General features: G+C 39.4%; 1 protein-coding gene across 5 annotated transcripts in view; it reads right to left on the minus strand.

Moving 5' to 3' along the window:
• The window catches only part of DLG2 (discs large MAGUK scaffold protein 2), a 1,033,555-nt gene that overhangs the window by 50,778 nt on the left and 964,583 nt on the right, over window positions 1–18,194 (minus strand). For all 5 annotated transcript variants that reach the window (XM_035560441.2, XM_035560439.2, XM_050713151.1 and 2 more), the window contains one exon: window positions 5,814–5,990. In XM_035560441.2, the coding sequence (XP_035416334.1) occupies window positions 5,814–5,990 (177 nt within the window). The remainder of the gene's footprint in view (window positions 1–5,813; window positions 5,991–18,194) is intronic.

Consider the following 18,194-nt stretch of genomic DNA (forward strand, 5'->3'; position numbering starts at 1 on the left):
TTTGGCACTTAGGCATTCTGTAGAATGTAAGCAACTTCCAAAGCCAGTATGAGAACTGTAGTAAGGAGTTACTACATATAAGAATGCAATATGAAATGGATATTTGAAAAAAAGACTTGCTATATTTTACATCTTTGTTAACATGTTTCTTCATGTCTTGCTTAGCCATTTCCACGACATCCACTTTACATTTGTTTTCCCTACCCATCAAGTGAAAGATAAGTGAAAATGTGGATTACTATATATAGTCCAAATATGTGGACTCAGTGAATAGTCTTTTATTGCTTCCATTCTTTGCACTGTTTAGCTTTGTTTATGTGAGGTCTGAATGTACCAATAAATTCCCATTCTCCAGATTATTTCTGAGCATTCCTGAAGTGGTATTTTTGCAACAGAACATCAGAATTTTTCAGTAGCAGAGAACATGCTGTCTTTCAGCTCTTCCCCTTCACTGACTTGCTTATAGAAAGCAGCTTAGCACCTGGTCAATATTTTATGAAAATGGTAGATCTAATGCTATTAGAAAATGAATTCTCATAATACTGTAGAACAACTTCATTCTGTTTAAAAGCGAAGGGCTGTTTTCCTTCAGCAGATAACTTTCTGTCATTGTAGGAGGCAGGAAGAGGATTATATATACACATGCATATCAATTTTACTCCGTATTTATTTTTTCTCATTAGGTTAGTAAGCATAGTCAGGTAACTTATTTTAGACAAAGCTTACAAGATCATGCCACATTAAAAAGTTTTATAATCTAAAGATTAAAGTCTTAAGGGATATTTAGGAAGGTGGACGATTTGTAGGAGACCATTAAAACTCACTTGAGTGGATAAACATGCCTTTCTGCCAGGCTGAGCAGAATAACAAGTTTAAGCTGGCTTTTTGTCCACAGGGACTTCTGTGCTGAGGAAATCTCTTGTTCCTTGCCCTTAAAAATGTTTGTGAAACATTGGTTTTTAATGTTTTTTTGTTTTTCCTCCCATTTTGCTCTGGGAGGAGAGTGTGGTTACACGTTTGCGGGGAGAACGCTGTCCATCTGACAACACAACTGTCAGGATGGTGCTGCCACACACCTTTAGTCAGTGATAACAGAGATACGAGTTACACAACTCTTTGCAGCCACATGCACTCAAATGAGCTGAAAATGGAAATCTTGGAATGATGGTTTTGTGCCTGCACATCTTAAAGACAACAGAAGTATTAGTGTGAATACTTTAGTGTTATCAGACCAAATCCTCAGTGCCTACAATGGGAGCAATAGTAGAAGTGGTGAGAATTTAGGCTAGGCTGTTCTGTGTGGAATTGCAAACTAAATTAATTTCAGACACACAGACCCAAGTCAAACAAAAGTACACACATCATAGAAAATACTGAAGCTTTCCATTCTTGAAGTGGGAGGTTGCTGTTGTATGGGGATAACAATGTAAGTTTTTGTGTGTGCAGATACTCAGCAAAGTAAAAGTGGGAAAAAAAAAAGGTGTAAAATCAATGCTACAGCAAATTAAAATCGCTTTACTCCTAAATGAAAATATCTGTCTAGGAATTTAATACACTTTAACTTATGGACATTGGTTTCATGCTTTTTTTTTTTTTAATTCACTTTACTGAACGTGAGAATTTCCATGGGGAGGGAGTCTCAGAAATAGGCTGCTCTGCCTGCTACTGACCTTTATGGGAAGCTGAATCCATTTGATTATCCTGACAAGAGGAAGGACAGTGAGGCAACCAAAAATTCTTATGATCAAAAGCCCAGCATATGTAGAAATGAAAATCTAAATCTATACATCCAAATCTAATAAAAAGCTGATGTAAAAATCTAATTCTGCTGGCCACTCTAGTAGAAAATATAGTAATTTTTGATGATGTGGTAGTAATTCAGATACTTAAATGCAGTGCTAATCTAAGACCACAGGCCACCTGAGACATCGGTATAGGACTGGCAGGTATCCCAACACCTGGGAGACCTTTCCTGCTTTCATCTTAGGCATAATTTGGATAAATCTTTGTGGTGGACATGTAACCAAGAACAATTTGGCTTGTAATATCCATTCATTAATACTATACAATAACAACTATTTGGTGACTGTTAAACCACAACTGAAGTGGTTTGCAGCCTCTTATGCTGAAGTCCTATGGTTGCCTACACCAATATGATCCAAAATCATAACACCTTTATAGCATTACACTTGGTTTCTACCCAACTGGCTACTCAGTCCTATGGTGCAGAACAACAGATGTAGTCAGGCAGCAAATACATACTGACAAATGGATGAAATGTTGTCTCCAGATGCAGAAAGGGTTGCAGCAATACTTCAACACTGCTGGATATTGAGCATTTAGTTATTGCTGATCCCCAATGAAGTCACTGGCTCACCAGTTTGTGAGGTTTGGTCCTTGCACAGATCAGTGGAGAAACACAAGGCCCCTGTCATTTCTTTGTGCTGCCTCTTTCGGAAATCTCCTTTAGCTGCAGTGGTACCCTCCAAAACTGCCTCTTAAAGTTTGACTTTACAATTTAACAACCAACACAACATCAAGTCCACACATTGACAGCAGTGCTGAAATGTAATGACAAATAGCTTTCAAACTCTATTGAATCACTAAGAGGTAAAGGCTGGTAATGTATCCGACATCCTGGAGAGAATAATGAGTGGCAGCTCCTCTCTAATGAGAAATTATGATTTCTTCTGGTATATCTATGATATATAGAGGAGAAAAGGAGTATGGAATCATGATTTATTATTCAAAATTTATCTTATCAACTCATGCTGCAGTGTCATTGTTTGAAGAGCTCTTCTTGAAAAATATGTAAAAAAATGCAAAACACGATACTTGGAAAGCAATTACCTTTACACAGTGCCTTAAGGAAATAATATTATATATATATATATTATATTTATATAATGATTTTGTATGTATGTATACATGTATTTATCTATTTGTATACATATATATATATATATATACTGAGTAGCACTGGAGAGGTCACTGGTTTTCAGAGCTATTCCATAATGATTTCACTTATGAAAAATGCAAGAATTGTATATTAGCTGTTGTTGAACAGGAGATAGGGTGCAAACCAGGCAGCAAAAAGATTCATCTTGGCAGTGATAATCTCTGGATCTGCATAGCCTCCCTCTCACCCGAAATACAAAAAATGTTGCAGTCCCACAGGACAGGATAATATTTACGGATATATACACTGGCAGAGGAAGGTATCCAAATACAACACACACATACTTCTGCACACACACAAGAAATAATAATAATAATAATAATAATAATAAAGAAAATGAACAGAAATGAAGTGGAGATTGAAAAGCACAAACAAATATGAAATCTCTTCAGCCTGCAACTTCACAGAAAGTTGGGCTTGCGGGACAAGTCACATCTTAATAAACAGCCACAGATGTTCTTTTCCTCCCGTTCTATCACATGACATATTTTACTGTTTGTTAATAAATATGTCCTAGTACATATCATGAAATGTCTAAAGAAATAGCCCCATATAAACTGTAAGATGTATAACAGCAGCCTGGAGAAATCAGTTTAAATGAAGATGCCTACGTTTGGTCAGATGAATCCTGGGGCTATTTTGCTTTGGATCAAGTCTCTCATACTCAATAACCAGCACACATAGAGGAAATTCAGCTCTGAATTAGTATATTCTGGCAAGTCTGATGAGTTTTATTCTCTATAGCTCAGCCTTGTATGCAGTGATTGCTCATCCTCCCCTTGGGTGGTGTAAATGACCACAGAAGTTGCTGGCAAGAGCATATTGGTCTCACTGGCTCTGAGGTATCATCCAGAATCCACAATAAGGAAATAATAGTCACTTTTCAATGCATTTGAAAAAATAACCTTGTATAACTGAAACCTTTCATGAAACAATAGCACCCTCCCCCACGTCAGCTCAGGTATATCACATCATTACATTAGTGCAGGCAGAAAATCAGATGCCATTGATTTTTCCAGACTGCTGAGATTCACTAGTGAAGACTCAGGATGACAAGTGGAGAGCATGGTAACGAGACCTGTGTCTTCTCAAATTTGAGCCCCTTATTTTTAGACTGTAACCAATATTTTAACCTTTTTTCTTTCTTTCTTTCTTTTTTCCCTCTCACTGTTTCCCAAGTCACATCCTTTCCCCAAGCTGTGTCGTATGTCTGACCTTGACTAGAAAGCCTCTGTCTTTGGTCCCATCACTGTGCATCACTATGCAGGGAAGCCAATAAGTCTCAGGCACTTACATCCCTCCACCTTACAGAAGATACAACACTATGTCTTCAGCAGTTGTTTTGCTTTGCCCTTCTTTCCCTTATAGGTATTTTATTATGTTTGACAGCTTTTTGTAGCTTTCATGATGCACACCACACTTCCTCAGTAAAAATTGAACAGACTTTCTTCTTTTCCCATTTGTGATCCAATCGTGTCATTACTACAATATCTAGTGTAGCAATTAATAATAGGCAGGAATTCCTCTTTCAATATCTAGAGACTATATATGTTTGTTTAATGGGCACATTTTCCCCATCTTAAAAATTATAATGTAGTTTTTATTTCTGTCTATTATACAACTACAAAATTGCCTTTTGCTGAAAACCCTGGTGTGCTTGCTATTCAAATATGGTCATGATTAGAGAAAATAAGGACCTTGCAGGGCTCATGTCAATAAGGTTTTTAAAGGCCTTTCAATTTACTTTTATGTAATTTAGAACAAGGGCTACCATGAGTTCTATTAGCACCTGGGCCAACTCTCCTTGAAAAAACAGCAGGTGCTCTATAAAGCATCAGACATCCCATTTTCCCATTATAAAAAATGGGCACGATCATTTTTATATTAATGCTAAAGCTGAAATAGCTAGGAATAGAAAGTTTATATGCAGTATGGGAGCATTGCTGCAAAAGAAAAATGTAATGTGGCTTGACAGATTTAATTTTCCTCCCACCCTTTCAGTTCTTGACCTTTTATAGTAACTATCAACAAAGGCACAAAGTAATGCTGATTTGTGCTGCAGTCCTGATACTATCAGGGACCTGTGGCCAATTTTACAAAATACCTAGACAGAGTAAACAATACAAATAAAGGGAAACATTCAGATGTCTATTTTCTCTCCACCAGTCAGCATGAATCCATCACAGCTAAACAAAGATTTAGATTTAGCTTGGAGAAGGGAAGAAAGTTCCTTCATTTACATTACATGAAAAGCATACTGTGATATTGATTATCCACCAGTTTCCAGACAGACTGAGATTAAATTAACAGATTTTGAAGTCAAAGAGGACCATTATGTAATTTAGCCTTGTTCTTTACATCACACAGGCTCAGCAGTTTAATTCTATTACTCTCAGAAAAGAAAGACATACACTCTTCATTTGAAAATGTCAAGACATTCATCACATCCCTCAGCAGTTTGATGTAATGGCTAATCACCCTGACATTAAAACATGTGCTCTACTTCACATTCAGAGCTAATTCCCAGACTTGGGTTCTGGTTTTCCCTTTCTCTGCTGCAGTTCTTTAATAGATGGTGCTCTCTTTCTCTCCCCCATCCCACCTTTCTCTGTGAAAGTGCTAATCAAGTCACCTTTTCGGTTTCTTTTCAGCACGGTTAAATAGCCCAAGCTCTTTAAATCTCACAGTGAAAATCTTATCTTCTAGCTCTTGAAATAATGACTGTGGGATTTTTCTCTACTTTCCCCACTTTTTTTTCCAGTAGATTGATGCACCTGTTTTTTTTTTTTTTGTAACAAAATGGAATATTTTAACATCATGGCCAAGGAAGGAGGAAGGAGGAGGCAGCACTCACCTCCTCTTGCTGGGTATAACTCCCATCTCCTCACTGTCTCCCTCCAGAGTGACCCTTCTCGCCTGCCACCATTCGTCATCTGAGGCGTTGATGACATGAAGGATGTCTCCGTACTTAAAACTGAGTCCTTGGCTTGGGAGGCCACTGTCTTTGCTCTTATCATAGTCAAACATAGCTCTGTGAAAGGAAATAAAGATGTAAAGACAAGTGATTATTTCAGTCTTGGAAACATTTACTTCTGAACGTTTTGTCATATTTTATGTTCCAGCTAACCAGTTCTCCTTTCCAAAGGGAAAGGTCTTACTTGGAAGAAAACTTCCTGCTTTGAAGGTAATGTTTACAGAATACATTTGTTTTAAGAGAAACTTAACAGTGAAGTATGATATTTACTATTTCACTCAATAAAGAACAATCACGATTTCAGAGTATCCAGCAAAAAAGTCCAGCGGCCAGAAACCCCTCTGTGACCTTGCCAAAAGCAATTTGTGGCTGCTAAAATTGTTCCTGTGATAGGATGGAATTCCTGAAACTTGAAACTAAACTAAACTGAAAGATGCCTTGATCAAAGTAATGATAGTCTGGCACACGTCCCTCCAAAATGCCCTCTAGGTGCACGCAGCACCAGCAGTTTCTCTGTCCACATCCAGTCCCCCAGTGCAGCACAACTTGTCCAGGTAGCTCTGGCTGCTTTCTTTGATGTCGATGAGGTTTTCCACCGGTTTAAAGTGGACCTCTGCTCTGGGTATGCTTATGCAATAGTCCTATGTATAGGACATATATTAGTATCTGTATATGGACTCCAAAGCCGAAATGGAGAGCTATCTTTAATATACCTGGTTGTTAAACTGTGGCTGGGAGTAATTCAGCATGAACTAATTGCCAAAGTATTCAACCAGATCCTGAGAAAGACCTTCAGTCTGCACTGAGCTCTATATTACCAAACTACAGTGAAAACAATCCTCAGCCTCATCCAGGCCTATGCCCTGCACCTCCACCAGCAATCCCTGGGGTCAACATACTCCCTATTTCCCATTGAAAGGCCCTGGACATGAATCCCAGAAAGGCTGTGTGTGAGTGCAGGTGGCTAGCTGAAGTCACCCAGCTAAAAACCTAGATCTTGGTTTCTTACAGGAGAAGATATATAGGAATATTTTTTCGTATACAAAATACAGTTTAAAGAACGTGTGCCTGACAAGAACTGATGTTTATTTTCCTGTAGGGAAATTCCTGTAGGGTAAATAATATGGTTATAATCCTAACTACAGAAAGGATAGATGAGTAAAATCCCAGGAGGGACATAATAAGACCAACTCTTTATTGTCAGAAATAAAGTTGAAGTAATCTCTTCACTGGTAAACACATCTGTGAGAAGGATTTGATATAATTAATTGTTATGCATTGTAGTGTAGTTGCAGAGAATGATTATAACAGCTTTACGGGTAAAATTAAAACACTCAAGGCTACCTCTCATAATGAGGAGAACTTATAAAAAAAAAAATTATTGGAGTTGTAACTATGTAACTATGCAACCAAAATCATTCAAAAGGTCTCATAAGCACTCATTCTGCATGAAGGATCTGCTTCATGAAGAGAAAAAATGCTGTTTGGAATATGCCTTCTCTTAAAGAGTTTACAGTCTAACGGCTTCAGAAAAGCCCAGATAATTCCTTTCTCTGAGGATGAAGACAATAACTAATCCTGCTGAACTTTATGTAATCCATGAGCTTGGATGAGCTTGTGCCTTTCTTGGTAAATGTTCTTGGAATGAAAGTAACATCTGAAAATTTTTAATGGCTTAGCAGTGGAAATCCTTTAAAAACTTGGCTATCTCTTAGTAAAAATTTACTTTCGTGAAGGATTCTTATCAGTAGCAGATCATCTGCTGCCTTCTCAAATAAGGCTTTCTATGAGGTCAAATGATGAAGAGGCAGCTACGCACCATCAGCTGCTTCTCCTTAATCAATTAATGACACCCAATCTCTGAAGAAATGGCAGTGCACCTACAAACAGACTTACAGCACATCATTCTGTTGGTATTGCTCTTATCGGCATGCAACGCTCTAAATTTTATCACCGTATTAAAGAGCCATCATCTGAGAAATTCACTGAGTAATTGTGTTCCTTGCCATGGAAGCCTATCAACATCTCAAAAGCCTGACCACAGAGTTGGCTGCCATGCTGAATACTGGGAAGATGTTACAATCCTGAATCCACACACAACTAAATCACTCAAAACAAATGACAATATTTTCCATTGCAGAGAATAAGCAAGACTGTCACATCCCAGAGGTAAACTGCATGCCAAATTGGAATGCTCAATATTTTGAAAGTTCTAAGGTAAAGGGTGTGTTGAAAAGCTAAGGAGGAGAAAGAAATCAGAGCAGTGTTCTTTGTCCTTGAACAGACATTTTCACCTTACAGCAGAACTTAACATCACAGACTGCCATCGTGCCCGTTGACATTAACGGTGAATGCAGAATGCAATGTCTGCCACTGACTTACTTTGATTAGAGTAATCATGTGTAATGATAATTAAAATGAGGTTACAGATAGATGAGAATTTTCAAGCAAACTTTTCAGAGAGTGAAGGATTCGTAGCTGCATGCTCTACAGATGCTGATTACTCCATTACTAGATGAAAACGATACAAGAGCTGACTTCGGTGCTCTTTCACAAACATTTCAAATTAAGAGACAGGTTTAAGTTTATAACATAAATGTGTTTAAGCTTACAACTTAGAAACCATTCGTAGTTCTGTAAAACATACTTTTACAAGTAGGCAGTTGGCCCAGCTATAGAACGAATTGAGTTCTTTGTTCTAGACACTGTTACATGCATGTGCACCCTCAGTAAGTTTGCTGATGACACCAAGCTGTGTGCTGCAGTCAACATGCTGAAGGGAATGGATGGCATCCAGAGGAACCTGGACAGACCTGAGAGGTGGGCCTGTGCCAACCTCATGAGGTTCAACAGGGGCAAGTGCAAGGTGCTGCATCTGGGCCAGGGCAATCCCAAGCACAAACACAGGCTGGGCAGAGAATGGACTGAGAGCAGCCCTGGGGAGAAGGACCTTGGGGGTGTTGGTTGGCAAGAAGCTCGACATGAGCTGGCAATGCGTGCTTGCAGCCCAGAAAGCCAACCATACCCTGGGCTGCATCAAAAGCAGCGTGTCCAGCAGGGTGAGGGAGGGGATTGTCCCCCGCTGCTCTGTTCTGCTCTTGTGACATCCCACCTGGAGCCCTTCATTCAGCTCTGGGACCCTCGCACAAGAAGAACATGGTAATATTAGAATGAGTCCAGAGGAGGGCTATGAAGATGATCAAAGGGCTGCAGCACCTCTCCTGTGAAGACAGGCTAAGGGAGTTGGGGTTGTTCAGCCTGGAGAAGAGAAGGCTCCGGGAAGACCACAGACAGGCCTTCTAGTACCTAAAGGGGACCTACAAGAAAGCTAGAGAGGGACTTTTTGCATGTAGTGATAGGACAAAGGGTAATGGCTTTAAAGTAAAAGAGGGTAGGTTCAGATTAGATATGAGGAAGAAATTTGTTACTTAGAGGGTGGTGAGGCCCTGGCACAGGCTGCCCAGAGAAGCTGTGGATGCCCTATCCCTGGAAGTGTTTAAGGCCAGGCTGGATGGGGCTTTGAGCAACCTGGTCTGTGGAAGGTGTCCCTGCCCATGGCAGGGGGTTGGAACTGGATGGGCTTTAAGGCTCCTTCCAACCCCAACTATCCTATGATTCTATGAAAGTCCAGCTCTCAGCAAAGTCTGTTTGGCTTCTTCAGCCAGATAACATACAAGATAGGTTCTGCCGTGCCATGGGGAATATCAGAAGAAAGGCTGAAATGCATTAGTATCTTTGCAGAATATTACGGAGAGGACATAAGCAGCCCAGTCCTATAAAAGACCCATCCTACCAAGGAGCACACATCATACTTCTCTGAGAGATGAAGATATCTGAAAGAAGCACCAAGAAGTGTTATTCAGACCAGGATTTACCCCATACAGACCCATGCATTATTCCCTGAAAAGTTAAAGGTATCTCCTCACAATACAAGCACACAGTTTAGATACTGGAGATACAGATTAGCAGAGCTAACGAGCTTGCTGAGCATACTAACATGACTAAATGCTGCCTGCTTATTCATGGGTTGCTGTAACTCATTTTTAGTGTCTTTTACTGCGATTTTAAATAATAATGACCTCAAATAACCTCACAGTTTTCTAATGGTGCATATCTGAGAAGCATGGATAGTAACAGCTTCTCTCTTTTTTTCTTTTTTCTTCTCTTTTTTTTTTCTTTTCTCCACAGCTGACAAAAGCACATCTTAAAGAGGAGTTCTTCCTTTAGGTGTTTAAGTCCTCAGCCAGCTACTTGCATCCACTGTTCAGCCCTTTTTGGATCACGTAGGACAGAACCAAGAGCTCTATCTACAAGGCTCCTTTTTCCCAGTCAGCTGATTAAGTCTACTGTTGAACTGATACAGTTATTCTTTATGACAAAGGAAATCAGTTTAAATTATTTATCTTTCATTTCATAGCCATCACCGATGTCACTGTTAGGCCACATCAGCATCAGAAAAATTTCTGTTCAGTATCTTCTGGATAGTGCATTTCACAAATAGGAACCTGGGTTACACAGGATAGATGACACATTTTTAGGTTACAAATATAGAAAGACCAGCGATTACTGTGAAGTGTGTATAAAACACTGAAATAGGAAACAGAGTTTGCTGAAAACAATTCAAACAAATGTGTTGAACTTATGATTTGGTCATCTTAATTGAAAAAATTGAAATTGAAAAGAAAAATAACAATAGGAATGGGTGTGATTACCAAAGCTTTAAAGGATATGTGCCGCATTTCCATTAATGACTTTTTTTTTTCTCGGTTCCAAGTTTTTTGCTTGAGTTTGGGGAAAACTATTTAATATTTGTACAACATTTTGAAATTAAAAAGTGCTGTTTGAGTGCTATATATTGCTGCTGTCTTCTTTGTGAATGTCTCCTGCTTGTAGAAAATTAAGAAGCACAGTCCTGAGAAGTGAAACAGAAGGTGCAAACATTTAGAACATGCTGGATATCAGAAATATTCAAGATTAAATGAGTCCCTGACATTATTCCAGACTTCAGAAGTGATCATTGCACTAAGCTAATCCAAGAAGTAATTTGGAAAGAACCTAACAGGTTTTATTTTTGTGCTTGGTTGCTTCTTAATAATTTTTAGGAACCTACTTCAGTGTAAAACTTGAGACAAGCATTTCACAACAGCATCAAAATTCCTTGCTCAAAATTTGTTTGAAATGAAAATACGGTCAGTGCCAAGACGCAGTATACTACCAAATGTGCAGTGAGGTGTCTATACGACAGTGAAGACCACTAAAATGGGGACTTTATTTTTTCAATTTAGTGTAAACACTTTAGCATCTGAGGTATGTTGAAAAGTTAAGCTGCATCACATAGTAAATTTACAGAATCACCGATTGGCTGAGGTTGGAAGGGACCTCTGGAGATCACCTGGTCTAGCCCCCCCGCCAAGCAGGGTCACCTAGTGCATGTTGCACATGATGGCATCCAGGATGGATGGTTTTGAATATCTCCAGAGAAGGAGACTCCAAAACCTCTCTGGGCAACCTGTGCCAGTGCTTGGTCACTCTCATGGTAAGGAAGTGTTTCCTCATATTCTAATTTCTATTCTAATAACACCTCTTCTTGCACCTGGAGTTATAAATATTTGGCATAGGAGAACTTTTATTAGATTTATGGAAATAGCAAATCAATTCATGGTCCAATCCCATGCATTGCAGCCTACTGGCACCCACCATGCCTGTATTGTTACCAGCATTTCAAAAATGAAAAGGTACAGAAAGAGTAAGTGGTCTTGCTAAGCCTGTGGCAGAAAAGGGAATTTAACAGAGAAACAGAGATTCCTCATCTGAGGTTTTAAACACCGTTTGTAAGTAGTCTTCATGATCTTCCTGACAAGGCAAGGGATATTAATGCATTCAAAGCACAGCAATATATTTTGCTGAATGCCCCTGTATGTTCAGTGCAAAAAACCCATATCTCCCATATCACTGTACCATGGCTAGTAATCTCAATGTGATACAGTTCAGGTACTGTGTGGCAGCTTTATTTGCATCTTTGAAATTACTTTCTTCTTCTGGCACAGATGGGAGTTTGCACATAAATTTACAGGCTGCTCTTTGCCATTTACTTGATTATGAAATGACAACAACATTTAGCAGGAGAGATTTTCAGTTTCTGTAAACAGCCCTAACTCTTCTGCAATCTGCTAGCATATCTGCATTTACATGAGTTAAGGATATCACCATTTTCTCTGAAAATTTCCTTAGGAGAGATTCTCAGACATCAGACTTCATAACATTATCATTAGGGAGAGATACATTATTCTTCCTCTTCTTGACATCTGTCTTATGTGCCCCCCCCCGCCCCATTTTTTTTTTTTTTTTAACTGATGGGGAAATTCAACACATAGAGATTTAATAATTTTCCTGGTTTTATACAGTAATTCAGTACCAGAGTCAGAATTTGACCCCAAGTTTCTTTGCTGTCTTTTCTGCACTCTCAGTAATAGATGTATTTCCACTCACTTGCAGGCTCAGCTTGAAGAAAACATTAAAGCAAAATGAAAGAAACCCTAGTGTAATTCATTGCTATAGCTACAACAGAGAGCACAGCAGTGTTGTGATAGAAACAGCCATTGCAATACAATTAAGATGTTATTAGGGTTAAATTTTCACTTAGTAGCATGTCAATAAAGGCTTCCACCTTCTTCTCCCAGGTTTGCTTTCATCTGGAGAAGCTGAACAGGTGAATCCTATGTGTAGATCATTCTGAAGGGTTGCTCTCTCCATGTGAGCTTGGGAAGCTCTGAGGTGCTGCTTGCAATGCCTGCAGGCTGCCAGAGCAGCCCCTGTGCTAGAAATGATCCAGTCACACATTGTCACCTCTGAAAGAATGGGAGTGGACTGTTTTGAAGAACACCTTTCATTAAAAGTATACTACAACAGTGTGGTTTCAAAAACCAACCAACCAAACAAAAAAATAAATGTTTGTCTCAGGCCTTTGACTGAAGAAACTGTGATTCCTGGTTTATTGTGTGTTTGTTTCTTTCTTTCCTATGAGTATTTCCTGTTTTAACGATGTTGCATCATGAAGCTGATCCCCTCAACCTTAATTACTGTAGCTGGTCTGAGAGGAACAAGTGTCAGCAGCATGTGTGCTATTACATTAAACCATGCTAGGGCACTGCAGCATGGTTTCTAAGTGCTCTTTGGAAGTCAGCATGGGCTAGGGATTGTTCCCAGCAACAGTTTGGATACATCTCCCTTATGTGGTGGGCAGTAGGGCATAAAGGAAGGGATGGGGCTGCAGTGCTGGGCTATAAGTCTGGAGGATGCTCCCAGGCACGTGGAGTTTGGAGTGCTAATGTAGCTGGCAGGTCTAAGCTTTCACTGATGGAGAGCCTGTGGGACTGGGGCTGCCCTTCAGGCACTTCACTATTCCAAATCTTATCATACATTTACATCCAAGCCCCTTCCATTTGCTGCCATGCTATTTCTTTACTTCATTCAGCAGTTTACCTATTCACTCCAAGCCATTCTTTATCATTTTGCTCCTAGTGGGAATTTGGTAGAGAGCTTTGCCACAGACTGCAATGAAAAGAGGTTTGGAGACAGCAGCATTAGTTCCAGAAAGATTTCACTAGGAGAGAGGAGATACTTTCTTTCTGTATTTACATCAGGAAAGAGGACTGCCATTTGTCATTGGGGAATATTTTGTTCATTTTGCAGATCCTACCATGATCCTTAATATCAGCTCCTACAAGCAGTGCTTGTTTGTCTTGATGGGCTTATTTGGGTGTTTTGCTAGTTCTTGTGTTCTCTCCAGGCAATGGGTTCTTCTATGCTGAAAAGCTCTAAGTCAATGCTTTCAGAAATCTAAACCCCTCTAAAAATACGTCAATCAATGAATGTATGCTAGACTTTCATGCTCTTGCTGTGCAACAGCACACAATGTTCTGTCAATGGCACAATCTCTAGCACTGTGCCATGTCACAGCCAAGATTGGTGGGGTTTAGGAAGGAAAACAGAAGTCTCAGATATGAAACTCAGAAGCTAGAGGTGTGAAGCATCACTGATCACTTCAGGAAGCTGCCTGTCAGAGCCTCAGGGACTCATGTTATTAGAGAGGTTTTGAAGCTTTTGACTTCATCAGTGGCAGGAAGGATGACTGATCATGTTCCTTGTCTTTAGCTCATTTGCTGAATAGTCTGTGTGCCCATCACAACACACTGCATGGGGACAGTGGATCTGATGAACAATTCCAGGCTGTTCTAGGAAATGCAGCACAGGTGACAGCCCACTGTGAGGAAGGACCAGCAGCTTTAGCTTTTCAGCCATGGACATAGACAGAATTCATGTTGCTTCCAGACTTACCTGCCTTCCAGCTCTTCTAGAAGGACTTGAAAGGTAACCCAAGAAAATGAAGCTCTTTCATGTTCTCTGCTTCTCATTTCTTCAACATTTTACAGGGCATAAAGGGGCCAAACAGAATTCCCATTTGATTTGCAAAAATCTGAAACTAGCATTAAACTGCGAGCATATTCCTTGACCCTTACCATATTTTTTTTCAGTTGCATTTCTGATAAATGTAGAAGTTTTTAAATTCACTTACATTGTAATCAATGTATTGTTAATGTATTTAGGCAACGGTATTTTGAAAAACTCCAGAGAAGATCTGCAATAACATATTGTTTGAGGAGTACTTTGGGAACTGTGTGAAATTTCATTATGAAGCCCCAAACTTGTGAGTTTTGAATTACAAAACAAAATGGAAAACTTAGGTTAGGTTTGTCCTGAGGGATTATTTTAAAGAAATGCAACCATTTCTGACTGACCTTGACCTGGCCTGAGGGTTATGCATCAAAATGATGTGAAATTTGCAAGTGCTTCTTCATGGATTTGTTTTTTTTCTCCCCACACAGACTCAGTGAAACTGCTGCTTGACTGCATCTCAGGTTTCTGTCTGAGGAACCCATACAGTTTTGCAGCACAGATTCCTGTGTTGTGACATTTAAGATTATCCATAACCAGAAAGAAAAAGAAAAGTGACTGGATGTCAAATTAGGGATACTTTAAACTACTGGGTAATTCACCTGAAATTGCAACCTGTGGGTTGCACAGTTTGACACAGGAGCCAAAGAGTTCTGTGATTCTTAGTTTTAAAGAAATGGTAACTTATTTCCTGCCTGAAAATACTCATTCTTTTTTTTTTTCCCCAGGGAAAATAAAATAAAATAAAATGTTTCCTTCAGAGACGATAAGACCAAAACACTGGGACTCTGTGTGCAGCACTGCTTGTAGCCATTCCCTCTCTCCCTGCTCCCAGATGTGACTTCTTCCTAATACACTGCATAAAAGCACTGAATTTATTTATTTATTATTATTATTATTTTTAAATAACTAGTTTATGATATCTCTCAGTATTACAATAGCTCTCAAGGTTCTGCTTTTGGTAGTTGTTTTTTTAGATAGTTGTCTCAGACACACTGTAGCTTGCAATTGCTTTCTCCCAGACCTAATCATGACCCCATGTCCGTTAGAAGCTTTTAAAATTACATTGTGGCCAGGCTGCCCACAGAATTCATTGTATTTCCACTAGGTTATAATCAAAAGGAAATTTTCAGCACAGGAAAGAACCCCTCTGATAACATAATTATTACCACCAGCTAGATATATGATGACTTCTTTGTTTTTTTGGACAAGGATATTAGACATCTGGAGAACTAAAATAAGAAAAAGTCTTTCTACGGAAAAATGATCCACATTTATGATTTGTATAATTTGAACATAATAAATACAAAGAGAGTGGTATGACGTCGTCTTAGCAGAATGACTCTAGTACTGAAAAACACCCCACCAGCCAAAATGCAGACAATTGTGGCAGTAAAATGGGATATTATTATTATTATTATTATTATCAGAAATCAGTATGTAATACTGGAATGTTGTCAGACCGAATATTCTTACTGATTTCTGTGCAAGAGATGTAAAAAGTTGAAGTATTCAGACTTTTCTAGCATGAGAGTGCTCTTTTGATCATGTCATAATAAATCTGTTTGTGCACTACAACCTTTACAGACTACTTTTGAAAAAGAATTGTTCTCTAGCTATTAAAAAAGTGTAACCAGGCAAAGCCAGGAGAAAGTATTAACAAGACAGAACATTGGCTAGAATCATAGAATCATAGAATATCCCGAGTTGGAAGGGACCCATAAGGATCATCAAGTCCAACTCCTGGCACCGCACAAGTCTACCCAAAATTTTAGACCATGTGACTAAGTGCACAGTCCAATTGCTTCTTAAATTCAGACAGGGTTGGTGCAGTGACTACTTCCGTGGGGAGCCTGTTCCAGGGTGCGACCACCCTCTCGGTGAAGAACCTCTTCTTGATGTCCAGCCTAAACTTCCCCTGCCTCAGCTTCACACTGTTCCCACGGGTCCTGTCACTGGTGATAACGGAGAATAGGTCACTTGCCTCTCCACTCCCCCTCGCGAGGAAGTTGTAGACTGCAATGAGGTCCCCCCTCAGCCTCCTCTTCTCCAGGCTGAACAGGCCCAGTGACCTCAGCCGCTCCTCACATGTCTTCCCCTCTAGGCCCTTCCCCATCTTCGTTGCCCTCCTCTGGACACTCTCCAAGAGTTTAATGTCCTTTTTGTAGTGTGGTGCCCAGAACTGCACACAGTACTCGAGGTGAGGCTGCACCAGCTCAGAGTGGGACAATCACTTCCCTCAACCGACTAGCAATGCCATAGAATCATAGAATCTATGGCTGCTTTGTCTCCGAGGAGAGAGGACATTTTGGAAGTCAAGATGTTTGTTTGCAATGGCTCCTTCTTAGTAATGGCTTCTGCTTGGACTTGAATGTTCTCCTTTAAGAACAAAAGACTCAGAAGTTGAATTTGCATTCTTATTGTGTCAGCTGTCTGGTTCTTCTCGAATAATGAGGTGTCACCTGCATATGGGAACTACAACATAGATTGACAAAGCCGATCAAAATTATTATGGAGATTAATTCTCCTGCCAAATGTGGAGAAATGTGCTAAATCCATAAACTCTGCAGGATGCAACTATTTTTGAAATCATAAAATCCTTTTGTCTCTAGGCCAGAACTTGAAGAGCTCATTAAGAATTTACTCAATCAGCGGGAGGTTGCTGATAGAGTCCTTTTTGTTTTAGCATACTGACTTCAACAGGAAGCAATGCAGTGCATTCCTGTTTTTGACTTTGTCTCTTTTAAAGAAGGGTGATTTTCTAAAGATCCACATGCAACCAAAGACTACTAAAACTGTGTTTTTATGGCACAAAGGTCAGAAAACTCTACATAACCTGTGGTTCATAAGGCCAAACATGAAAACTCTAAAGGCCTCAGTTTGTGAAGCTATAACCCTATACAAATCAATAGATATGGAACAATGCCGAAGGCCAGAGCTGAACTCAGCCAAGACCTTCTAAACAGCAACAGAAATAACAGAGAAATAACAGTTTGCCTGAAAGAGCAGGAGTGATTAGAAGAGATGTACTATTTTCTCAGCCCATTCTGTGGATTCTATGAGCTATTATCTGTCATCCTTTACCTATCCAAAGGAGGTTTATCCCAGTAAGGTTTACTATATGATTGGGTTGTATGGTTTTCCTGGTAGATGATGTTTTCTATAAACCTCATTTCCCCAAGTCAAATGAATACTTTGTAAGTACAGTTTTCATTAGTATTCCCTTCTCATGGGCTTAAAAAGATGATGTCAGCATATTCAAAAGCAGAAATAAACCAACAAAAAGAGCAAATAATGATAGCCTTTGATGCTACCTCTTAAATGTCAAAACTCCATGGTTATTTCTTCTTGTTAATGTTATGTTTGGTGGTTTTACTCTGTGTGCGGTTGTCAATACTCTTTAGAAACTTTGAAGTCTATGAACTTTGAAGAAAGAAGTGCTGATCAACCACTGTTATCAAAAATATTTAACAGTAACGATATGTACTTTAACATTTATTAAACAAAGTTGCAAGGGGATGATGATAAACTTCTTAGCTTCTGTCTTTTAAATATGAAATTAAGCCCATTCTGCACAGAGCTCCTTGCAGCTCATCACTCACTCCACTGCATTCCCCACAACCTCCTTTCCTGGGAGCCCTGGCTCTCATGCACTAAAAACCCAGCAGGATTAAGGGTAACATCAGAAGTTCCTACATCCCATTTTTAAAGGTAAATTAAACACATCTGAGCCTCGGTTTTGTTGACTTTCAATGAAGATTAAGCTCTGAATTGCTAAGTTGCCTTGAAGATGTTACCCTAAGCAGC

Source organism: Cygnus atratus, chromosome 1, assembly GCF_013377495.2.
Source record: "Cygnus atratus isolate AKBS03 ecotype Queensland, Australia chromosome 1, CAtr_DNAZoo_HiC_assembly, whole genome shotgun sequence".
In the NCBI taxonomy this organism is placed as follows: Eukaryota; Metazoa; Chordata; class Aves; order Anseriformes; family Anatidae; genus Cygnus; species Cygnus atratus.